This window comes from Lathyrus oleraceus, chromosome 4, assembly GCF_024323335.1.
Source record: "Lathyrus oleraceus cultivar Zhongwan6 chromosome 4, CAAS_Psat_ZW6_1.0, whole genome shotgun sequence".
Lineage (NCBI taxonomy): Eukaryota > Viridiplantae > Streptophyta > Magnoliopsida > Fabales > Fabaceae > Lathyrus > Lathyrus oleraceus.
In genome coordinates, this window is record NC_066582.1 from 275,245,561 (window position 1) to 275,270,598 (window position 25,038).

Genomic DNA, 25,038 nt, shown 5'->3' on the forward strand with positions numbered 1-25,038 from the left:
AGAAAAACAAAACCATCATCTCCAAAGATGCATTTGATGGTTGAAATTATGGGGAAAAACCAACCAAGTCTCACATTATTCAGAGATAAGATCTGAAAAAGAGTCTATAAGGTAATTACACCACTACCCTTAAAGTAGGTTATGTGGGGTTAAACTCAATTCTAAGATGGTATCAAAGTCTATCATAGATTCACCGGCCATCCACTATATTATCCACGCACCAAACCCATTAGTGTTAGGCGTAACGGACATATTGTAAAATCTCAAGTGTCACAATAACTAGAGATAAGATTCTATAAAATTGTTCAGAAAAAATGGGCATCTCTCATCTTAAAACTTGTTTTAAGAGGTTGAGCTAGACCCGACTCTAAGAGAAATGAATAATTAATTGAGGATAGTGAAGAAGTTTAATAGATACAAAAGAACATAATGCTACCCCATGTGCAGTGACTTCAGTACACGATCACCAAAAGTCTCCACATGAACACTTTCCATCTTTAAACAAGTGGAACCGGGCTGCGTCTCTTACAAGAATCTCTCTCTGGGTGATCTTCGATATATATTTAGTTGCATTGTGGCAATCCCCACAAACCCTCAAGTTTTTCACTACTCGTATGGGCAGACCAGGAGGAATAAATAACAATCCAAAGGCAATTGCAAGCTTTTCACTATGGTGATTCAGCATCTTTATTTTCTCTGAATCCTCAACATCATGCAGAACAGAATTCATATCAGGCACATAACCCTCTTTAATCATTTTGTAGTTCAACTTTTCAAGCTCAGAATAAATTTGATCTGAAAACGGATTTGACTTATCATCGGCAGAGAAAACATGCACTTGGTTCTTGTATTTGATCCAGCTGCATCCCGGTTCCTTTCTGAGACCCTTATCTCTCATGCCTTTTCTTAATCTGGCAACTTCCTCCCATTTTCCTTTAGCGGCATAGACGCTTGAAAGTAAGACGTAGCTAGCAGTGTTATGTGGATCTAATTCCATAAGAAACTCAGCTGCCCACTTGCCAATGTCCATGTTCCCGTAGAATCTACACGAACTTAACAATGTTGCCCAACCAATTGCATCAGGACTGAAAGGCATATTGTTTATAAAAACCTTTGCTTCTTCTAACCTCCCAGATCGACTGAAGAGATCAATCATGCAGGTGTAATGATCTTGAATTGGTACAATCCCATGTTTCTTAATCATCGATTCAAATATTTGATTTCCCTTTTCCACTAATCCTCCTCTACTGCAAGCTGAAAGAACCCCAATAAATGTAACCTTGTCAGGTTTTAAACCATGCGCTAACATGCTTTCAAACAACCTGATTGTTTCGTTGGCTTTACCAAACTGAGCATATCCAGAAACAAGTGCAGTCCATGAGACTTCGTCTCTGAAGCTCATTTCACTAAAAAGTCTATGGGTGTCTTCAATGCTTCCACATTTACCATATAATGTAACAAGAGCATTGGAAACAGTAATAAAAGAAATTAGGCCAGAAATGAGAGCTCTAGCATGAAATTGGGCACCCTCTTCTAAGCTGGCAAGGTTTGCACATGAGCTAATTACACTTCCAAAGGTGAAATCATCTGGCTCAATCCCGTACTTTTGCATATCGCTAAAAGTTTTAACAGCTTCTTCACTATAACCATTTTGTCCATAACCCACTAACATTGCAGTCCAAGATACAACATTCTTGCAAGTCATCTTTTTGAAAACTGCTTCTGCTGATTTTATATTCTTACACTTGCAATACATGTCAACAAGAGCGCTAGCAACAAATATGTTATCCTTATAATCTGTCCTAATAATATAAGCATGAATTTGCTTGCCTTCTTGTAAAGCCGTAACACCACCACAAGCAGTTAAAACACTTCCAAATGTATACTGATCCATCTCCAGCTTTTCCAATGTCATATCTCTAAACAAATCAACCGCTTCTTTGTCCAATCCATTTTGAGTAAACCCTGTAATCATCGATGTCCAAGAAATCGAATCCCTTTTCCGCATATCAAAGAACAGTCGCTTCGAATCTTCAACCTTACCGCATCGCATCAATCCCGTTATCAGTGTATTATACATAACAACATTCTTCTCAGGCAACTCATCAAAAGCCTGCCTTGCACAAGATATCAACCCCATCTTCGAGTACATATCCACCAAAGGACTCCCAACAAAAACATACGACATGAAACCAAACTTCACTACATGTCCATGAATCTGCCTACCCAATCGAACACAACCTCGTTTGGATGCAAGTATAAGCAAAGTCGAGAACGTAATCCGATTCAAATGAAACGAACCTTCATTCAACATCAAATTATAAGCCTTTACAGACTGATAAACAGAACCACAAGCAGCATAGCCCGAGATTAGCGAATTCCACGACACCCCATCTCGTGTTGGCATTTTATCAAACATGTATTCCATCTCAGAAACACAACCCAATTTAGAATACACCGAAAGAATGGTATTCCAGGAGTATAGATTCGGGTGGGGAATTCGATCGAACACCCTGCGGGCATACGTGATGGAGCCGAGTTTCGCATAGGAGGCGATGAGATTGTTTAAGAGAAAGGTTTCTGGGTTTGAAAAGGTTTTGATAATGTGAGAATGGAGGTTCTTTGCGTTGGTGAAGTTGCGGGTTTCGCAGCAAAGTTTGAGCAATGCACAGTAGTGGTTAGAAGAAGAAGAGTGTGATAGTGACATGTATTTGAAACTGAATTGTTATATGAGGCGGAAAGAAAGGATAGAGAGATGGCGAGGAATGGAGAGGATGGAGACAGTGACAATGAGATTGGCATGGATTGGATTCTTCAGCTTTCGATCATCAATCAGTTCGCAGACGGGAACGCAATGGGATAGTATATGCCGCCAATCGGTTAATTTAAATATTACTATAATAAATAAATAAATAAATAAATATAGTTTGTCAATAAAAATAAATAAATCATAGACAACTTCAATTTTTTCATTTATATTTTTTTAATTACCAACTCCCCTAAAATATGTGTTATCATCGTCAAAAGGGGAATAATGTGGTTCTATACGAGGTGTAGACTATTGTCTTGTAAAGATTTTGATAATGAAAACTGAACATAAAGAATAAATCACAAGCATAGTTAGATTAGTTAAGAAACAGACACAAGATTAATGTTCAAGCTCTAGTTGAAAGGACTAAATAAAATTAGACCAAAGAACTAAAGTTGTGAACTTATGAAAGCTCGCATGATCATTTGTTTTATCTTGTATTTGATCAGTTGAATGTAATGTATGTAAAGTAAGTCTTTGAGTACTAAGATGATGCACACAAGTGCTAAAATTATTTCAAAGTCTTCATCTTTTACTTAAAACTTCTTAAATATCAATACATATGAGTACTTATATGATTAAGAAGCAATTGTAATCAATTAGGAAAGTAGAACTCATTATCTAATCAATTAGACCCTTCATTTAATCAATTAAGACGCGTGTAACGCCTCCTAATCAATTAAAAAGCTTGATAATTGACTAAGCTAACAAATAAACAATCATATCTTAATCTAATTGATTAGGTTGCGTTTCTAATCCATTACACACCACCCAAGTCCAAGTCCATTTTGGACGACAAATAAACAATCTGCCTTGCTAAAAATCTCATATTTCATTGGAGGAGCAATTACACAGAGATTTATGAGATCGAGTAAGGGGCAAGACCAAGCTTCAATGAGAAAGATGTTTAATGTATTTAACTTAGAGACTACGGATTAAGAGGGAATGTTGAAATGTGGTTCAAAGAAGTGATTTGGGTGTGTTACTTGCATTGTAAGTTACAAGTTAGTTATGATGTATTTGCATCATTAATGCTTTGTAAATCCAATTCATGAAGTGTATAATTAATTGCAATGTGATGATGAATGATAAGTGGAGTGTATAATTGATTTTTTTCTTTTTTTTACCTTTTATAATCATTTCAAATGGGAGAAGTTGTCGTAAATGTAATCTCAGGAACATTATGAAGTTCATCCTCGTGCAGCTATATTATAAATTGTATCAAATATGTACATAATAAGTTCATAAAACAATCAAGTAACCTAGTAGAAACAAAATAACTTCGGTGAAACTTTCGAATATTGCAATAACTGCAATAAGGCACACTAAATACTAACATCACTGCTCATTGACTCCAACCATCATTTCTTATTACTACTAGCATGATGTAGAAACTAAACTATAAGTGTATAACTGAAATTAATAAAGCATTAGTGTTGACAGTAATTTCAGTGCTTGGCTTCTTGCAATGGATTAGCGAGATCTGGCTCTTTATATTCTCCAGTCAAGGGTGTGAATTGTGGTTCCACGGTCCGCCCTAGTATATCCGATGAATTAGCCATGTTAGGTAGAGAAGAACGAATCAGTCCAGGTTGAGATGGATGTAATAATGGAGGATGTAATAATGGAGGAAAAGTCATTGGCATGTCTGTGAGAAACCCCAGTGTAGATGACAGAACAGGTCGATGTTGAAGACTCTGAGAAAATATTCAATTGTATAAAAGGTCAGTCAGGGAAATATAGATAATCGTAAGCTTTTTAACTCTCCGGTATACAAATCAACTAAAACCATACGTCTTTAGGAAGCAGACGTTCCATATTAAAATCCACATGTGGATTCACTGTTGCGAGTTTCATTGATAAAAACTGCCAAGAGAAAGAAAAAGGTGTCAACTTCAACCGGGGAACACAACATTATAACAGTCAGAGAGATATGCTAAAAAGAAATTCTACTGGAACATATGCTGATATTGCCAATGATGTCAAATAGCAGCAATAGCGGTGCAGAAATTGAAAAAATCGCTTTTGTCATGTGATACGCTATTTAGTACTAAGTGTTCTAAAATAGAGCTATAGCAGCACTTAGCATTGTAGCACGGGTGGATTTGAACAAACCGTTGTTTTCGGTGATTTACGAATGACAACACTGACTGAAGCAGAAATACAAAAACATGGGGAAATCAGTTCGATGATGGTTAGAGATATGATTTTATCCATACCTCAACTTGTTGTTGAAGAGACTGTACATAGTTTATGATTTCATCTAGCATCATTGCCTTGCCAGTGACCTATAGACAGAAATAACAGATATATCAAAAGAAAACAATACTTTAAATCCTCATATCATATGAATATATAAGGTAGAGAGATCTTCCGGTCTCAAATTTAAAACGTACCTTGCTACATCCAGGTACAAGATCTTGAAGAAACTTCATCCTTTCACTGATCTTTTCTCTCCTCACCTGCAGTTGAAATCCGAATAATTTGAAATCCCGTATCCAAATTTTGTTTTCTCATCACATAAAACTTTTTAAAGCATCTTACTCTCTCGGCAAGACTATGACTATTTGTTGCTTGACCACGGCGAGCCCTAACATGTACGTATCCCTCGTTAGGCGAATCAGAAGCTTGAGACCCCTGTTTGGCATTTTTCCCATAAACCTTGGCTTTTGAATTTGGTTGCTGCTCTCCCTTCTGCCTACTCTCCTTTGCAGTTTCCCTTGGTAACTCAAGAGTTCCAATGGCGTTATCACAATCACCATCCTAACACAACAAATTCACATGGACAAGGGGAAATAGCATTAACGATGGTTACCAAATCTTACTAAACATGCTAGTTGTATTTTGATTTGATACAAAATTAACCATGGATAATGTATCATATGATTGTTTCACAATTTCACAAATCAGAAATAGATATTCAGATTCAGGTTTTGAATCTCAGTTTGATAACTACAGTATCACCTACACTAAAAAAAACTCAAAGAAACATACCTGCCTGCTTCTTTTTCTTTTCTTTGGGTTTAGACCTTCAATAGAAGGTTCTCCACTTCTACAATCTAACATTTGGGAACCATCATGGCTACCAACGGCAACGGCAACACCATCATCGCCCTCACCGCTTGATTCAGCTCTATCAGCTTCATTACAAGACCCTCCAAGTGCTTGCTTCCCTTCATCTAGAGACATTACATGACAATCACTTCTTCCATCATTTTCTAGTGGACTTCCATCACATCTAGGATACTCAACGGGCCGAGATTGAGGAATCCTACACGAGTTAACCATATCTCCGAAACTCCCGGCACTAAAGCACGACATTCTTGCAGCATCAATAAATCCAGAATCAGTTGGAAACTGAGACAAACTTTGAGGAAACATCTCAGGTCCATTTGCTAAAACACCATCCCTCTTCATCATAGAACTAGCAACATTCCATCCAAATCCTAGTGTTCTATCATCACAACCAACTCTTGCAAAACTTAACCCATCTTTTCCATTTCCATTGCTGTGGCCATTAACATCACAAAAACCAAAGCTTTCAGAATTGGGAAGAAGGTCCAAAAAGTGAGAACCATATGAATCCACCATTGAATTAGAGCATGAAGGAGAACAACCCATCATAGAATTTTCCAAGGAAACCAAACCCATAGATGAATTTGCAAGGTTGCCACTCACAAACCTCCAATCCAAAGGACCCTTTTTTCCATCTACCTCAAACTCTTCTCTCTCACTCATTTCCTTAACATGTATATACCAAAACCAAAGTATCCACCACTAGCTAAGAAATCAAAATCTCAAAAGCAAACTAAACAAATGAGAAATACCCAACTCATGAAAAGTTGAATAAACAACAAAAAAATTGATTTTTTTTATATATATTTATTTCAAGTTTCCAAAAAATGTAGTACTAGATGTCATGTCACACGAATTAGGTAGCAGAGAGAGAAGAAGAAGAAGGTAAAAAAAGGTTGTTGAAAGTGGTGGGTGAAGAGAAAATATGCAGTCAATGATGAAAAGAGAGCATTGAATTGAGGATCATAAATGGCCCCAATTTCAAAACTTAGGTCAGAATGTGCAGAAGGCAGAATAGTCAAGAGAAAAGGAAAAAAGAAGCAAAAGTGAGAAGAGAGAGATACCTATTTGTGATTTGAAGCTACTTTTGCACCCTGTTTCAAGGTTTTAAACATAAAAACGTTGTTGATTTTGGGAACTCTCTTTCTATTTTCTTGCTATGGAACCTGCCATTTACTGCCACAAGAGAAAGAGAGAGAAGAGAGGAAAGAGAACACAACCCTGCATTTATAGTTACCTCGTGTGAAATTAAGACTATAGTAAATAAAAGATGCAAAGTTATTGAAAGTTCAAATAGGCATCTTATAGAAAGCAATGTTGAAACTTCAAAACTTAAATAAAGAGTTTAAAAGAATTATTTTAAATATTAGCAAGGGGTTTTAGAGATGGTAGAATCAACATCAAATCTAGGGTTTGTAAGGATAAATTTCTTCATTTTTTGGATTCACACATTTATAAAGTAAGATATAATATAACATCTAAATTTGAATTGATGACAGATGTATCAATAGCGAGATCTATTGGGAAACTGTCTAAACAAATTCATGTGTAATCTCTCTCTATCTCTCTTTTATTTTCGATTCGTAAATTGTTGATTACATTGATCATTATTTGAATCATAATTTTGAACACATTTTGAAATTAGCGTTGTTATGTATATCACAAATCATTTGGTTGTGATTGGATTTCTAGAACAACAAAACCACATAGAATTCCAAACATTGTTGATTGCACATTAAGTGTTCGACAAATTGTCTGACTTGTATTTGTGTGAATTATCATTGGAGATAGACTTATTTGTATTACTTTGCATTTAACTAGTTGTGATTAGTTGTTATTGATTGATTTGTGAATCATTACCATACAGTTGTCTTTAATACACATATCCGAGCTTTTTGATAGCAGATTCGATTAGACGATTTTTGATCCGGGATATTTGTAACTTGCTTTAGCGCCATAAAATTTTCAAACTATTTTTTGTCAAGTTTTTATCTCGGGATCTATTCACCCCCTTTAGATCTAGACTTATCGTCTAACAAGTGGTATCACGAACTCCGATTAATTTCGTGCTTAAGATTTTCTTATTAGATAATGGCTACCGAACCTAAAGAGGCGTATAATAGAGCACCAAATTTCACTGGCGAAAATTATGTCTATTGGAAAGCTTGTATGCATATCCATATCAACTCGGTTGATAAGGGTGTATGGGACGTCATCATCAATGATCCTCATGAAACTATTATGACCAATGGTGAAGGCATTGTCGTACCAAAACCAGAATATCAATGGAATGATAATGATAAGAAATTATGGTCTTACGATTGGAAAGCACAAAACATTCTCATATCTGCACTTGGTGTTGATGAATTTTGTAACACCCCGATAAAATAAGATAATTATTTAAATTGAGTTAATAATATATTTATTAATTTAATTAAATAATTGGAATTATTATTATTATTGGAATAATAATTATTGGAATATTATTAGGATTATTATTATTGGATTATTTTTATTGTTATTATTGGAATAAAAGTAGAAATCAGTAAAAAGGTTCCATTGGGTAAAAAGAGTTATTTTCACGTGAAAAGGGAAAAGAGGCAGAAAAGGGAAAAAGGGCAAAGAGCCAGAGGACGAAGGTTGAAGGAAGGAAAAGCTTGGAGCTCAGAGATTGCCGGATTTACTCAGGTAAGGGGGGTTTATCACCGATTAATGGGTATTATGGGATAATATGTGATGGGTAGTGAGAAACCATTGATATGCCTCTGATTGAATGATGTATGATGAATTTGTGAACTTTTGGGATGAACGAAATTTGGATTAAAATTGAAGAAATTCGTAGGAATTAGAGGTAGAAAGGTTAGAAATTTGTGAAATCGAAAGTGTATGATTCGTGTTAGACGAGATGAATGAATTGTGTGTAAAATTTGGACTGTGGAAGGTTGAATTGGATGGATCTCGTAGCAGGAGAAGCCATTGCAGATCTGGAAATTCTGGTTTCTGGTCATACGCGTATGGCACTAGGCAATACGCGTATGATATGGCTGGTACGCGTATGGATGAGGCCTTACGCGTATGAGTGAAAGAGATGAGGTTTTGAACGTGAAAATTGTCTCTGTTGGTACGCGTATGAGGATGTGGTACGCGTAGCATACGCGTATGGGCATGGGCAATACGCGTATGGACTTGGTCAGACGTGGGCAATACGCGTATGGGCATAGGCAATACGCGTATGGACTTGGTCAGACGTGGGCAATACGCGTATGGGCATAGGCAATACGCGTATGGGCAGATTTGTGATTTTCCTGAACTGTTGTTGTGCAGTTTTTGGTTGTTTAGGCTGAGTGATGTAACTTAGCTGATGTATGACGTAGTAGGGATCATTTCCCGCTGTTTTGAGCAGTATAGGTATTAGTAGAGTGTGCTAATACTGTGGTTAATTGATTGACATGATAATGATGTGTTGATACATGTATTGATGATGTATGATGATATGCATAATGCTATGAATGTATATATTATGCATGTATGTGTGAATGGACTGTTGTATGGCTTAGAGTGTGAGCATATGTCCGTTGTGAATTGTTGTTGATGCTGCATTGCTAGATGATTAACATGCATAGCATAGCCTTTGGGGCTGTAGCTAATTCCCATGGTGAGGAATTAGTGAGTGAATCATTGTGGATTTGTTGTTGATGTTTGCATGCTAGATGATTAGTGTGCATAGTCTAGCCTTCGGGGCTGTAGCTAATTCCCATGGTGAGGAATTAGTGAGTGAGTCACTAGGTCTCAAATGAGTGGGACTAGTGAGCTTAGTAGCCGTATCTGGAGGGATCGGTGAGCTTGAACTATATGTTCAAGAATAGTCGGTACCGCATGTGTGGAGTCTCATTGCATAATGTATGTATGGCGTATAATATGAATGGATGTATTCCAATATTATACGTGTGTTTGTGTTGTTGTAGAGTATGATTTGAGATTATACTTGTGTGTTATGGAATGTTGAGTATGATGTGAGCTGATGTGCTGTTACTGATTGTATGTTGTGATTAGGGTGGTTAATGTGTTAAATTACTTAACATTGCATGATATTTTATAATGCTTATTATATCGATTGAGGAACTCACCCTTACAACTATTTTTCAGGTAACGAGAAATGAGTTGAGTAGAAGCGAATGCTTGGAGTCTAGTGTAGTCTCCCTAGTGGGTCATGCTCTGATAGATGTAACATCGGGAGGGAACATTTTAATTGTGTTGTTGATGATTGTTGAACCAGTTTACATGTAGTATGTTACATGTTTTGATTAATTTGAGTTATATCCGCTGCGATTTATGCAAATGTTTAATTGATTAAATAAAGAGCATGACAGTTATTTTGGAACATGGTGTGAATGATGGTGTGACACCCTTAACTGCATAATTACTCTGATCTATGTTTATTATTTTAATTAAATATTTGGGGTATTTTAGAAGGGTGTTACATTAGTGGTATCAGAGCATAGTCGGTCGAGTCGAGTCGTAATTATTCTGTTCCCCTGTACGGGATAGGTGTTGTGTAACCCTATCAGTACTTATTGTTTAGCTTGTTGGGTTTTCAGAATAGAGATGGCTGGAAGAGGTAGAGATGATGCTGCGATTGCTGAGGCTCTGGGTATGCTAGCTGGAGTACTTGGAGGAAATCCGAATGTTATGGGGATAGGAGCTGCTCGTCAACTGAGTGAGTTCCAGAAGAACAATCCTCCAATGTTCAAGGGAGCATACGATCCAGATGGTGCTCAGAAGTGGTTGAAGGAGATCGAGAGGATCTTCCGAGTGACTGAGTGTGCCGATAACCAGAAGGTCAGGTTCGGTACGCATATGCTGTCAGAAGAAGCTGATGATTGGTGGGTTGCTACCCGCACTGAGTTGGAAACTGCTGGGAATGCTGAGATCACTTGGGCTGTGTTCAGAGAGAGATTCCTGAGGAAGTACTTTCCAGAGGATGTCAGAGGAAAGAAAGAGATAGAGTTCTTAGAATTGAAGCAGGGTAACAGGTCTGTTACTGAGTATGCTGCTAAGTTCACAGAACTGTCGAAGTATTACACTCCCTATAATGAGGCTGCTGGAGAATTTTCGAAATGTGTGAAGTTTGAGAACGGGTTGCGTCCCGAGATCAAACAGGCTATTGGATATCAGCGGATCAGAGTGTTTTCTGACTTGGTTGACTGTTGCAGGATTTTTGAACAGGATTCCAAAGCCAGAGCAGAGAGCTATCAGCAACGGGTTGATAGGAAAGGCAAGAATCAGAATGATCGTGGGAAACCGTATGCAGCTGGCAAAGGTTTCCAGAGACAGAGTGGGATGAAGAGGCCTAGTGGGGGAGACTCTAGTGCCCCTGCTAAGTGTTATAGATGTGGTCGGGCTGGACATCGTGTCCATGAGTGTACCAGTGCTGAGATGAAGTGTTTCAAGTGTGGAAAAGGTGGTCATTTGGCTGCAGAGTGCCGGTTGAAGACTGTAACTTGTTTCAACTGTGGAGAGTTGGGTCATATCAGTCCACAGTGTCCTAAGCCGAAGAAAGAGAATCAGTCGGGAGGCAAGGTCTTTGCTTTATCGGGTTCTGAGACTTCTGCAGATGATCGTTTGATCCGAGGTACGTGTTATATTAATGGCTTTCCTCTTGTAGCTATTATTGACACCGGTGCTACTCATTCCTTTATATCTTTGGATTGTGCTGTGAAACTTAAGTTAGAGATATCTGAGATGCTTGGAAGTATGGTGATTGATACTCCCGCAAAGGGTTCAGTGACTACTACTTCAGTTTGCTTGAGTTGTCCTTTGAGTATTTTTGGTAGAGATTTTGGGATAGACCTTGTGTGTCTTCCACTAGTGCAGATTGACGTTATCTTGGGTATGAACTGGTTGGTGTGTAACCGTGTTTCCATCAACTGTTTTGATAAGACTGTAATATTTCCTGAGATTGAGGAAGGAAAGAGTTTGTTTCTATCAGCAAGGCAGGTGAATGAGGCAGTAGCAGACGGGGCAGCGTTGTTTATGCTGTTAGCGACCTTGGAGGCTAAAGATAAACTGGTGATTTGTGATCTAGCCGTGGTGTGTGATTTTCCTGATGTGTTTCCTGAAGAAGTGAATGAATTGCCGCCAGAGCGTGAAGTTGAGTTCTCGATTGATTTGGTACCTGGTACTAGACCGATATCGATGGCTCCGTACCGTATGTCTGCTGTTGAGTTAACTGAATTGAAGAGTCAGTTGGAAGATCTGTTGGATAAGAAATTTATTCGTCCGAGTGTGTCACCGTGGGGTGCACCAGTGTTGTTGGTTAAGAAGAAAGAAGGTACTATGAGGTTGTGTGTGGATTACAGGCAACTGAATAAAGTGACGATCAAGAATCGATATCCTTTGCCGAGGATTGATGATTTGATGGATCAGTTGGTTGGTGCGAGTGTGTTCAGCAAGATAGATTTGAGATCTGGGTATCATCAGATACGTGTGAAAACTGAGGATATTCAGAAGACTGCTTTCAGAACAAGGTATGGACATTATGAGTATTCTGTAATGCCTTTTGGGGTGACTAATGCGCCTGGAGTATTTATGGAGTATATGAATAGGATTTTCCACCCGTACCTAGATAAGTTTGTTGTGGTGTTTATTGATGATATTTTGGTGTATTTGAAATCTGAAGAAGAGCATGTTGAGCATTTGAGAGTGGTTTTAGGAGTTCTGCGAGAAAAGAAGTTATTTGCTAAATTATCCAAGTGTGAATTTTGGTTAGAAGAGGTTAGTTTTCTTGGTCATGTGATTTCAAGAGGTGGTGTTGCCGTTGATCCTTCTAAGATAGAAGCGGTATCTAAGTGGGAAGCTCCGAAGTCAGTTTCTGAGATAAGGAGTTTTCTTGGACTTGCAGGTTATTATAGGAAGTTCATTGAGGGATTTTCTAAGTTGGCGTTACCGTTGACGATGTTGACTAGAAAGGGGCATGCGTTTGTTTGGGACTCAAAATGTGAAGAAGGTTTCCAAGAGTTAAAGAGAAGGTTGACTACTGCTCCTATTCTGATATTACCGAGTTCGTCGGAACCATTTGAGGTTTACTGTGATGCTTCATTGTTGGGTTTGGGTGGTGTGTTGATGCAGAATAAGCAGGTTATAGCTTATGCTTCGAGACAACTGAGAGTTCACGAGAGGAACTATCCGACGCACGATTTAGAGTTGGCAGCTGTGGTATTTGTTCTGAAGTTGTGGAGGCATTATTTGTACGGGTCAAGATTTGAAGTTTTCAGTGACCATAAAAGTTTAAAGTATTTGTTTGATCAGAAAGAGCTGAATATGAGACAGAGGAGATGGTTAGAATTTCTGAAGGATTATGACTTTGGTTTGAATTACCATCCGGGTAAAGCAAATGTAGTAGCTGATGCGTTGAGCCGGAAATCGTTACATATGTCTATGTTAATGGTTAAGGAATTGGATTTGATTGAGCAGTTTAGAGATTTGAGTTTGGTGTGCGAGAGTACTCACAATAGTGTTAAATTGGGAATGTTGAAATTAACGAGTGGTATTCTGGATGAGATCAGAGAGGGTCAGAAATCCGATGTGTTTTTGGTTGATAAGTTGACTTTAGTGAATCAAGGCCAAGGTGGTGGATTCAGAGTTGATGAGAATGGTGTTTTGAAATTTGGTAATCGGGTGTGTATTCCGGATGTCACCGAACTTAAGAAGAGTATTCTTGAAGAAGGACATCGTAGTGGTTTGAGTATTCATCCTGGAGCTACGAAGATGTATCATGATTTGAAAAAGTTATTTTGGTGGCCGGGAATGAAAAGAGAAATTGCAAGTTTTGTTTATTCCTGTTTGACTTGTCAGAAGTCAAAGATTGAGCATCAGAAGCCGTCTGGGCTAATGCAACCGTTGGCTATTCCAGAGTGGAAGTGGGATAGTATCAGTATGGATTTTGTTTCTGGTTTGCCGAGGACAAATAAGAATTTTGAAGCCATTTGGGTGATTGTGGACAGGTTGACAAAATCGGCTCATTTCATTCCGATCAGAATGGATTATCCGTTAGAGAGATTAGCCGAGTTGTATATTGAGAAGATTGTAAGTTTGCATGGTATTCCGTCTAGTATTGTTTCGGACAGAGATCCTAGATTTACATCGAAGTTCTGGGAAGGTTTACAGAGAGCTTTGGGAACTAAGCTGAGATTGAGTTTCGCATATCATCCGCAGACTGATGGTCAGACTGAGAGGACCATTCAGTCATTAGAGGATCTTTTGAGAGCTTGTGTTTTGGAAAAGGGAGGCGCTTGGGATTGTTATTTGCCTTTGATTGAGTTTACCTACAACAATAGTTTTCATTCGAGCATTGGTATGACACCGTTTGAAGCTTTGTATGGTAGGAGATGTCGGACGCCTTTATGTTGGTATGAGTCCGGTGAGAGTGTTGTAGTTGGACCGGAGATTGTTCAACAGACTACAGAAAAGATTAAGATGATTCAGGAGAAGATGAGAATTGCTCAGAGTCGTCAGAAGAGTTATCATGATAAGAGGAGGAAGTCACTTGAGTTCCAAGAGGGAGATCATGTGTTTCTTCGCGTTACTCCGATAACTGGTGTTGGTCGAGCTTTGAAGTCGAAAAAGTTGACACCTCGATTTATTGGTCCTTATCAGATTTTGGAGAGGATAGGGGAAGTAGCCTATCGTGTCGCTTTACCGCCGTCGCTTGCGAATTTGCATGAGGTTTTTCATGTGTCTCAGTTGAGGAGGTACATTCATGATCCGTCGCATGTCGTCCAAGTAGATGATGTACAGGTGAGAGATAACCTGACTGTTGAAACATCACCTATGAGGATCGAGGATCGAGAGTTGAAGCAGTTGCGGGGTAAAGAGATTGCCTTGGTGAAGGTAGCTTGGGGAGGACCAGCAGGTGGCAATGTGACTTGGGAACTGGAGGGTAAGATGAAGGAGTCTTACCCAGAGTTGTTCGCTTGAGGTATGTTTTCGAGGACGAAAACTCTTTTAGTGGGGGAGAGTTGTAACACCCCGATAAAATAAGATAATTATTTAAATTGAGTTAATAATATATTTATTAATTTAATTAAATAATTGGAATTATTATTATTATTGGAATAATAATTATTGGAATATTATTAGGATTATTATTATTGGATTATTTTTATTGTTATTATTGGAATAAAAGTAGAAATCAGTAAAAAGGTTCCATTGGGTAAAAAGAGTTATTTTCACGTGAAAAGGGAAAAGAGGCAGAAAAGGGAAAAAGGGCAAAGAGCCAGAGGACGAAGGTTGAAGGAAGGAAAAGCTTGGAGCTCAGAGATTGCCGGATTTACTCAGGTAAGGGGGTTTATCACCGATTAATGGGTATTATGGGATAATATGTGATGGGTAGTGAGAAACCATTGATATGCCTCTGATTGAATGATGTATGATGAATTTGTGAACTTTTGGGATGAACGAAATTTGGATTAAAATTGAAGAAATTCGTAGGAATTAGAGGTAGAAAGGTTAGAAATTTGTGAAATCGAAAGTGTATGATTCGTGTTAGACGAGATGAATGAATTGTGTGTAAAATTTGGACTGTGGAAGGTTGAATTGGATGGATCTCGTAGCAGGAGAAGCCATTGCAGATCTGGAAATTCTGGTTTCTGGTCATACGCGTATGGCACTAGGCAATACGCGTATGATATGGCTGGTATGCGTATGGATGAGGCCTTACGCGTATGAGTGAAAGAGATGAGGTTTTGAACGTGAAAATTGTCTCTGTTGGTACGCGTATGAGGATGTGGTACGCGTAGCATACGCGTATGGGCATGGGCAATACGCGTATGGACTTGGTCAGACGTGGGCAATACGCGTATGGGCATAGGCAATACGCGTATGGACTTGGTCAGACGTGGGCAATACGCGTATGGGCATAGGCAATACGCGTATGGGCAGATTTGTGATTTTCCTGAACTGTTGTTGTGCAGTTTTTGGTTGTTTAGGCTTAGTGATGTAACTTAGCTGATGTATGACGTAGTAGGGATCATTTCCCGCTGTTTTGAGCAGTATAGGTATTAGTAGAGTGTGCTAATACCGTGGTTAATTGATTGACATGATAATGATGTGTTGATACATGTATTGATGATGTATGATGATATGCATAATGCTATGAATGTATATATTATGCATGTATGTGTGAATGGACTGTTGTATGGCTTAGAGTGTGAGCATATGTCCGTTGTGAATTGTTGTTGATGCTGCATTGCTAGATGATTAGCATGCATAGCATAGCCTTTGGGGCTGTAGCTAATTCCTATGGTGAGGAATTAGTGAGTGAATCATTGTGGATTTGTTGTTGATGTTTGCATGCTAGATGATTAGTGTGCATAGTCTAGCCTTCGGGGCTGTAGCTAATTCCCATGGTGAGGAATTAGTGAGTGAGTCACTAGGTCTCAAATGAGTGGGACTAGTGAGCTTAGTAGCCGTATCTGGAGGGATCGGTGAGCTTGAACTATATGTTCAAGAATAGTCGGTACCGCATGTGTGGAGTCTCATTGCATAATGTATGTATGGCGTATAATATGAATGGATGTATTCCAATATTATACGTGTGTTTGTGTTGTTGTAGAGTATGATTTGAGATTATACTTGTGTGTTATGGAATGTTGAGTATGATGTGAGCTGATGTGCTGTTACTGATTGTATGTTGTGATTAGGGTGGTTAATGTGTTAAATTACTTAACATTGCATGATATTTTATAATGCTTATTATATCGATTGAGGAACTCACCCTTACAACTATTTTTCAGGTAACGAGAAATGAGTTGAGTAGAAGCGAATGCTTGGAGTCTAGTGTAGTCTCCCTAGTGGGTCATGCTCTGATAGATGTAACATCGGGAGGGAACATTTTAATTGTGTTGTTGATGATTGTTGAACCAGTTTACATGTAGTATGTTACATGTTTTGATTAATTTGAGTTATATCCGCTGCGATTTATGCAAATGTTTAATTGATTAAATAAAGAGCATGACAGTTATTTTGGAACATGGTGTGAATGATTGTGTGACACCCTTAACTGCATAATTACTCTGATCTATGTTTATTATTTTAATTAAATATTTGGGGTATTTTAGAAGGGTGTTACAAATTTTACCGTGTTTCCCATTGTGAAACCGCCAAGACTATGTGGGACGTGTTACAAGTTACCCATGAGGGAACTAACGAGGTCAAATAAGCTAGGATCAAAACATTGAATCAAGAGTTTAAACTCTTTTGTATGAAGCATGGTGAAACCATTACCGAAATGCAAGAGAGGTTCACACATCTTATTAACTGATTGAATGCTCTAGGTAAACTTATTTCAAATGGTATTGCTACTAATAAGGTTTTGAGATGTCTTAATAGAGTTTCGTTATGTTTTTTTCATGATTATTTTAATAATAAAGAAATTTGAAATAAAATAGAAAATTAAAAGTAATTTATAATACTATTTCATAAAATTGAATTACACAACGATTGAATAGAAAATCAATGAACGGTCGATCGTAACGCCCTTCGGTTCCATATCCAGACGCATTCGCTTGCCTTCGAGGTCTTCCACGATTTTTCTGAGGTGTATGGGGTCTCCTAGTATTGGTCTGAGACAAAGGTGGTTGTGGGAGGGTCCTGACATATGTAACAAAATTTTAATCATTTCTCCCTAGGAGTCGGGGTGCCATAGTCGAGTTTGATGCCCATGTTCTCGTAGTTAGATTGTGGTGAATGGATTATGCGTGGAAGAGATGGTTGGTTGAATTGGGACATTGAACCGTTTTAGAAAAGAAACAATGGTTCTCGTGGTGTAAAAAAGTCATGTGGTGGTTGGGTGTTTCGACGATGTGATGTTTGGGTATACATTGGCGGGGGCCTATGGTGGGATGTGGTGGATTCGTATGAATCATCAACGCTATAATATGATGTGGTGGAGGCATGTGTTTATTGGTGGTATGGGTCATGCTCTTGGTGTTGTGTTTGGATGTGTGACATGAATTTGTTGCGTGATTGAGTGTTTGGTGTTTGGGTGTATCTGGTATGATGACGTTGTGAGGTTGGGTTTGGGTGAATTGACATTGTTGTTGGGTTTGGTAATGGTGTGGGGTTGGTTGTTGGGCGAGGGTTTGTTGGTGGGCCTGTGATGATGAAGATTGTTGGCTTGGGTGCATCAAATACCTTGGCTCAGACACAAAATGTGTCGTTGTAACCGAAATATACCAATTTATATAATTTTAAGTTGATCTAGCACCCTGTATGATAGGATCGGTTAAGATGTGTCAATGTCAATTCCTATATTGACGACACATCTATTTAGCAAACTCTTTCCAATCGGAATAGCCTCATTGGGCGTCGACTCTTAGTTGATGTCAGTCTCCCAAACACGTCAGAGGGTCTGAAATTTGTTGTTACATGTCGAACTATAGTTTGACACAATCACTCTGGTGCATCTCCACAGTAGTGAACCTAATGATTGGTGTTTTTTCTGTCCAAACTACATCACCATCAAGGTTAACCTGATGGTCGAGACCCATATACGGCTTCTAGATAAACTGTATAATAAAAATACATTATTAGAAGATTTGTAATTTGTAATATAAAAACCAAATTTAGTTATTTAGTTGTAATACATCGTATGGTCCAAGGTGGTCTAAAAGATTACGATATACTATTATAGCGTGTTTGGGATATCTGTTGTAGTTCATCCCCGGAATAAACCACCTAAATCGACAAGATGGAAAATAAACTATTTATAATTAGTTGTAGTATAAAGTAATAATAAAATAAACTTTCTTTGTTGCAAAAGAGAATGTGAGTGACTTTTCTTTGACCGGGGCGAGTGACGACATTCTCGACCAACCCTAGGCTTATAGAAAAAGGCACAAGAATAAAACGAACAAGTATTCTTTTGTGCATTTTTACACAAAGAGCTATATAGATGAGACAAAACAGCTGAACCCCAACTATACATTCCTATTTTATTTATGTTTCTTAACAACGAAGAATACATAATATTTACCGTATTACTAGTAGTTTCAGGAAATAAAAAATTACCAAATAGAATCATAATAGAACACCGAGTTTTACGTATTTTTTCATACTCAGTCGAATCTTCGATTAATGTTAAGCTTGAATAGTATTCTTTAAGATATTTTAGATTAATACCTTGACTCCTAGTTATGTCTTCACACAAGGGTGCACCAACAATTCTACGCATATTGCGTTATCTTGGTTAACTCAACCATTAACAGCCTTACCTTCAATAGATAGACCAAACAACATGTACACGTCCTCTAGTGTGACGGTGCATTCACTTAACAAAATGTGAAATGTATGTGTCTCGGGTCTCCACCTTTCTATCAAAGCAAGGATAAATTTGTAATCAACAGAGTGTGAGACTATGTTGAGTAAATGACCAAAATTGTTTGCTCTTAAATATGGTTCTATCAATGAGTTGTGTGCTACATATTCATGTACACGAAATCGAAATCTCATTGGATCCTAACATAAGAGAATTAAGGAAAAGTAAATAAGGAAAATTATTAGCGGGAAATTTTATAATACATTCAAAATAGTAACTTACAAACTCCACAATGTTGTTGATAGTTCCTTGATGTTCGTCATCCATGGTTAGTAGAGACATTTTTTGGAATGATTTTGAGTTTTTTGGTAGATAAAGTAGATAGATTGATCCTTATGGCGCATGGGTTACTTTTTGGTAACTCCATGTGATCCCTATTTAAGTGTCTGCTCCTTTATTTCAGAACCAACTCACACTATAATATCATAACCGCAGTACACTAAAATACATTGCATTTCCTATAAATAGCTCATTCACCATAATACATGATCAATGCTCACATCAATGGTGTGGTATTTGAATATGAATTTTTCGGTTTTAATTTTCGTAATATCGAAGTTACTTGGTTTATAATAAATAGACAATCAAATTTTTTACATTTGAAAGAAAGAATAGAAAAGAAGTTGCAGTGTAGTCCGATGGCACAAATCATATACAAAAATTCAGGGTTTTTTTACCGACAACCAAGTCAAGTTTTATTAGCTAAAGATCCGAGATGATGAAGATGTTCAAAATATGTTTCTCAATCATGAAGATTCTAGTTTCAACGATATTGAGTTATATATTTTACAACAACAAAATTAGTTGTCTCAGATCGTTGATCCGTCACAAGTATTTTGTGAAACTGACGACGAAGAACAATCAGGGCGACTATTCAGTGACACTTTAGTGCAATTTATTAATAAGGAAGCTGCCAAAGCTAACACATTTGTGGTCACAATGTTTAACTGTCATAAAGGTTAGTTCAGTGTAGATGAGGCAATGGATCACAATGAAGGGAGGCTAAGGGGATATTATCGAGTGAAACTAGATAGAGGTTGATGCGACTGCGAAAAGTTCCAAGCCTTTCGTATGCCTTGCTCCCATGCCATAACGACATGATCAAAGGCTCGACATGACCTTTCCAACTTACTATTCTCCGTTTACAAAGTCATAAACCTATGCAATATTTACAACAATAACTTTCCAGTGGTAGCAAAGGAGGATTATTGGTCTGCATATCAAGGGGAGATAGTTTGGCACAATGAAAAAATACGAAGAAAGAAAAAAGATCTCCCTAACAACACGCGTTTTCGAGCTGAAATAGATACAATGAATAAATTGGTGAGGTTATGTAGTTCATGTCGTCAGCCCGAACAAAATCGTACAAACTGTCTCAATGTTGGACCAAACACATCAACATAATTTTTTATGTAACCATTTTACTTTATATTGAAAATAACGTTTATTTCATAAATATCATAGATGCCACTACAAAGCAATAACCACTGTTTGTGGCGTATACTCCTATAGGATGCATGCATGTGCCACTTGCAGTGACATGTTGGACAAACATGCACCAATAGGGTTGCCACCTATGTACAAAAAACAATGCACCCGCCACTAGGGTTGTTGCCTATGTACAAAAAAAACAATGCATGCGTCACTAAGGTTGTCGCCTATGTACAAAAAACAATACATGCGCCACTATGAGTAACTACCCATCTTGCCGTTCAATTTATTTTTTGTTTGAAATTGATAAATTATTTAAAATATTAATTATTTTAAAATTTAATTTAAAAATATTTTTTATTTTTAAAAAAATATTCTACAAATATATTTAACTCAATAATAAATTAACACAACATATCATATATCATATTCATAAAAAATAAATAACTATAAAACTATACATACAATTCAGTTTAATTTATAATCGTTTTAAAAAATTAATTCATGAACCAAACATTTAAAAAAATATTATTTAAATGAGTTAATAATATTTAACTTTTTATAATTTTTGATTTTTTATTAAATAATAATTTTTATTTGAATCAATTTATATTTCAATACTCCTCGTGGAGCAATCACACTTTCGTCGAATCCAAAATACTGTCCAATGACGTACTTCTCCCGCTATATACTAATCAGTGCTATTCCTGTAATATTTCCATTTCCCAGTGGCATTTTCTCACGATTCACTCCCATCATACAACTATAGAGTCAAACAAGCAATCGTAACGTATGTTTTCTTCTCTCTTTCTTTTTTCATCTAACAAAAACCAAAATTAAAACCATAAAACCAAACTTGTCGCACGCATTAACTCTTGCGTGAATTCCCAGGTACCCTTTCTTCTCTTCTTTTCATCTTGTTTTTGTTCCAACCATGTTTCTTTGTCTCTTCCACACAATCCCAATTCCACCTACCTTGTGTTTCATTTATTTGAGTTCTTTTTCATGTTGTAATTATTTTGCAGATTAAGTGTTTGTGAAAAGGGTTAAACGAAAATTGGGAACTGTATCAAAATTCAGAATTCAGAAATGGGATCTCAAGGGCCAAAAGAAATAACAATTCATGTAACTGGGTTTAAGAAGTTTCAAGGAGTGCCAATAAACCCTACAGAGGCTATTGTTAGTAATCTGAAGAGTTATGTTGAAAAGAAGGGTCTTCCGGATGGTGTTACTCTTGGAAGTTGCACTGTTCTTGAGGTGTCTGGTGAGGGTGCACTTCCTCAACTGTATCAGACTTTGGAATCTGGTGTGTCTGAATCAGATACAAATAGCAATGCTAATGTTGTTTGGGTAAATTGGTTTTCTCTTGTTCAATTTCTTGTGTTATTAGATCTCAGTTTAATTCTTGATAATTGATCATGATGCCGTCTTTAAATTTGTAAATATCATTGAAGTTTATGAGAGTGTCTCAAGTAGGAAGCTCAGTTGGTGAGCTAAGGGACATCAATGGATTTTTAAGTTGGAGGTCCATGGTTTGAACTGTAAATTAATATAACCACTAACTTATTACTCCTAGTTAGTTACTGTCCAAAGTAATTTGATCATAAACTTTTTCTCTTAGAGCTTATATCAAAATCAGTGAAGGAATGGTACACCGTTTTAGGCAAAGTACAATTTCCGGGTACATAGTGGATACTGGTACGCGTATGGTACATACTTAGTCCGTACCTTTTTTTTTTGTTGTTTGGTGCGCGCACTGGTACATGATTGGTAAGCTAGTTTGACTTTATTGTATTTTTGTTTTAGGAATAGTTTATACATAAGCATTTACTATATGATAAGTGTCTCTGCCATAAACGCCTAATTAAGTTGTTTATACTTTATTCAAACACGACCTAGCACACATTTGAAAAAAAAGGATTTGCTTTAGAATGTCTTAAAAGAAATTTAATAAAGTATGTGAATTCCGAATTACCATCTATTAGACTTGAATATTGTTTGCCACACTTGTCATTTTCACCACTGGTAGTGACATATTGAATTGCATTAAAAATTGAGTTTTCATATCATGTAATCTGTAGCATTCATCACATTAATGCCCCGAAGTTGCTGCCAGACATTGTAACAAATTGACTGAATGAAAATTGAGAAGAAATAAACTCACCAATACAATTATGCGATGGTTAGCTTATTTAGTGTTATTTTTGTTTCTCTTCATTTTCTTTTTGTTTCTAGGGTGTCTTGTTATATGATCCTTGCTAATTATGAACTAATTTTTATATGTTAGTGTGAGAAACCAGTATTGTCAATTGTGTATTGCAAAACAATAGTGGTTTGTTTAAATTCCGCTATGCTATGGTGCTATAGCCACTATGACATTGCTATAACTGCTATTTGCCAGCACTGTGGTAAACCAATGATCGGTACATGTTGAATAAAAGATACTGTGAAGCAGAAATGCATGTTTATAATATGATCATATTTCCTGGATTACTTTGATAATGGTTTTTCCCCATGAATTTATGCTTCAGCTTCACTTGGGGGCGAATAGTGGAGCGACAAGGTTTGCCATTGAGCGTCTGGGCGCGAATGAAGCCACTTTCCGCTGTCCAGATGAATTAGGATGGCAACCACAGGTGGGTTATGATCTTGCATCTTGTTTATCTTTTATTGATGAAATGAAATTAGAATAGCTAAAAGGTTTTCTTAAATGGTTTGAAAGCATGCCATGTTTTACATTGTCTGAATACCTTTTTCTTTGTTTTTCACTTTTCTTTTGCAGCAATTCCCAATAGTCCTTGAAGATGTTGGGATTTCTCGAAAAAGAGAGGTAAAACTGCAATTACTTGTAAAAATCTATAGCGTGATCCAAAACATGTTGGATTGCATTTTATTGGACAAGTTAAGTTTTGCACAAATTACTTTTTCATTTTCGTTTTGTTTAATGTATTGGGAAAAACTAAAACTCCACATTAGTAAAACTTAAGGCCTAAATGACACTTATAAAGCTTAGACAATCTTCTTCATCTTATAAATTGATTTTATGGGGTTGAGTTAGGTTTAGAATGGTAATGTTGTATTAATTGGTTGAGGTAATATCTGGAGTTGTAACAACTGAAGAAAGGTTATACTTTTCATTGATGTTGTATAACTGGGTTAAGAAAATGATCGGAAGAACAAATGAATAAGGAAAGACAAATACAACAATTCTTGTTTTGGGTTATGCTTGCCTTAATAATGGGCATAGCTCAAAATTTCTGTTGCAAAATCCAATGCCACGGAAAGTGATTGTGTTTATGGTTATAAACTTGTAAGTTTGGAGTTTGTTAGAACAACAACCCTCGTTCTAAAGTAAAATGATTCAAAAAATACAGAGTGAACACACGATACTTGATCAGAGTTCAGCCAATTGTGCATACGTCTCTGACTTGAGAGCCGGCCAATTGTGTATACCTTGTTCCGGTCTCTCATACTTGCATTGCATGCTGTTGTAGCTATTCTAAGAATGTCTTTATTATATTCCTAACATGCAATTATTGTTTATTTTGTTTTATGAAGACTTCTCTACCCGTTGATGCAATCTATAAATTCTTGAAAGGAAAAAGTTATGATGTGATGATATCAGATAACGCCGGACGATTTGTTTGCAATTATGTGTATTACCACTCTCTCCGGTTTGCTGAACAGAAGGGTAACAAGTCTCTGTTTGTCCATGTTCCCTTATTTTCGAGTATCGATGAAGAAACTCAGATGAGATTTACAGCCTCTCTTTTGGAGGCCATTGCTTCTGCATGTTAATAATGCAATTGATTGAATTGTTTTCAAAGACTGCCATGTCCATTTTGTCATCTTGGTTGTGCATGTAAATCATTTGTCTCAATAGAAATGCAATTGTATAACAGTTCTTGAGTGAATAACAAAGTTGTTTGTTTTTCTTTGGTTTGGCATGTCGTTGATCGATGTACAATTCAGGGATTCCTTCTCGTGGTCTCTTAACAAATATATATGCTGTTGGTGATTGTTGAAAATCTTGTTGGCTTGATTTTTTTTGTTGTTGCTTGATTCATGCTAATATTTCAAATGTTATGCAATTTCACACCATAATGTAGTTCTAATGTCTATTCGTATAGGCTTATTTACTTATCTTCTGACATAAGCATCCATTTGTATAGATTTATTTGAACTTACCTTCTTACATAAACATCCACGAGTGTTTGGATGAACTTACACAAATAATTGGGAATTTCATAATGCAAAATATGTTTCTTAGTCACCAGGCTAAAAATGTTCTTAAATTTTGGAGATTCATTTTTGGATGCATCAAAATATGATTGAACGTTAAAATATT

General features: G+C 37.0%; 3 protein-coding genes across 3 annotated transcripts; 1 reads left to right on the top strand and 2 right to left on the bottom strand.

The window, feature by feature from the left end:
* Positions 1-185: 185 nt before the first annotated feature.
* On the bottom strand, positions 186-2,878 carry LOC127075068 (putative pentatricopeptide repeat-containing protein At1g68930). The gene has a single exon (XM_051016518.1). It carries the CDS (start codon positions 2,705-2,707, stop codon positions 464-466), a length of 2,244 nt encoding a protein of 747 aa, XP_050872475.1. The 5' UTR covers positions 2,708-2,878; the 3' UTR covers positions 186-463.
* A 1,112-nt stretch (positions 2,879-3,990) lies between these two features.
* On the bottom strand, positions 3,991-7,141 carry LOC127075070 (transcription factor bHLH49). The gene is made up of 6 exons (XM_051016520.1): positions 5,804-7,141; positions 5,354-5,572; positions 5,206-5,271; positions 5,029-5,097; positions 4,604-4,675; positions 3,991-4,506 (listed from the first exon to the last, which is right to left on the bottom strand). The coding sequence occupies exons 1-6, from the start codon at positions 6,545-6,547 to the stop codon at positions 4,258-4,260; spliced, it is 1,419 nt and encodes a 472-aa protein (XP_050872477.1). The 5' UTR covers positions 6,548-7,141; the 3' UTR covers positions 3,991-4,257.
* Positions 7,142-21,335: 14,194 nt separating this feature from the next.
* On the top strand, positions 21,336-24,718 carry LOC127075073 (uncharacterized). Its single transcript, XM_051016524.1, has 5 exons — positions 21,336-21,581; positions 21,716-22,040; positions 23,222-23,326; positions 23,473-23,520; positions 24,249-24,718. Exons 2-5 carry the CDS (start codon positions 21,780-21,782, stop codon positions 24,486-24,488), a joined length of 654 nt encoding a protein of 217 aa, XP_050872481.1. The 5' UTR covers positions 21,336-21,581; positions 21,716-21,779; the 3' UTR covers positions 24,489-24,718.
* Positions 24,719-25,038: the final 320 nt, after the last annotated feature.

What these genes read in the sequence shown, in the direction of transcription:
- LOC127075068 (XM_051016518.1), bottom strand. Translation starts at nt 2,707, where the DNA reads ATGTCACTATCACACTCTTCTTCTTCTAACCACTACTGTGCATTGCTC.
- LOC127075073 (XM_051016524.1), top strand. Translation starts at nt 21,780, where the DNA reads ATGGGATCTCAAGGGCCAAAAGAAATAACAATTCATGTAACTGGGTTT. An exon ending in GCAATGCTAATGTTGTTTGG is followed by an intron (nt 22,041 to 23,221) that starts GTAAATTGGTTT and finishes TTTATGCTTCAG; the next exon opens with CTTCACTTGGGGGCGAATAG. An exon ending in GGATTTCTCGAAAAAGAGAG is followed by an intron (nt 23,521 to 24,248) that starts GTAAAACTGCAA and finishes TGTTTTATGAAG; the next exon opens with ACTTCTCTACCCGTTGATGC.
- LOC127075070 (XM_051016520.1), bottom strand. Translation starts at nt 6,547, where the DNA reads ATGAGTGAGAGAGAAGAGTTTGAGGTAGATGGAAAAAAGGGTCCTTTG. An exon ending in TTGTACCTGGATGTAGCAAG is followed by an intron (nt 5,098 to 5,205) that starts GTACGTTTTAAA and finishes TTCTGTCTATAG; the next exon opens with GTCACTGGCAAGGCAATGAT. An exon ending in CTCTTCAACAACAAGTTGAG is followed by an intron (nt 4,676 to 5,028) that starts GTATGGATAAAA and finishes TTCTCTTGGCAG; the next exon opens with TTTTTATCAATGAAACTCGC.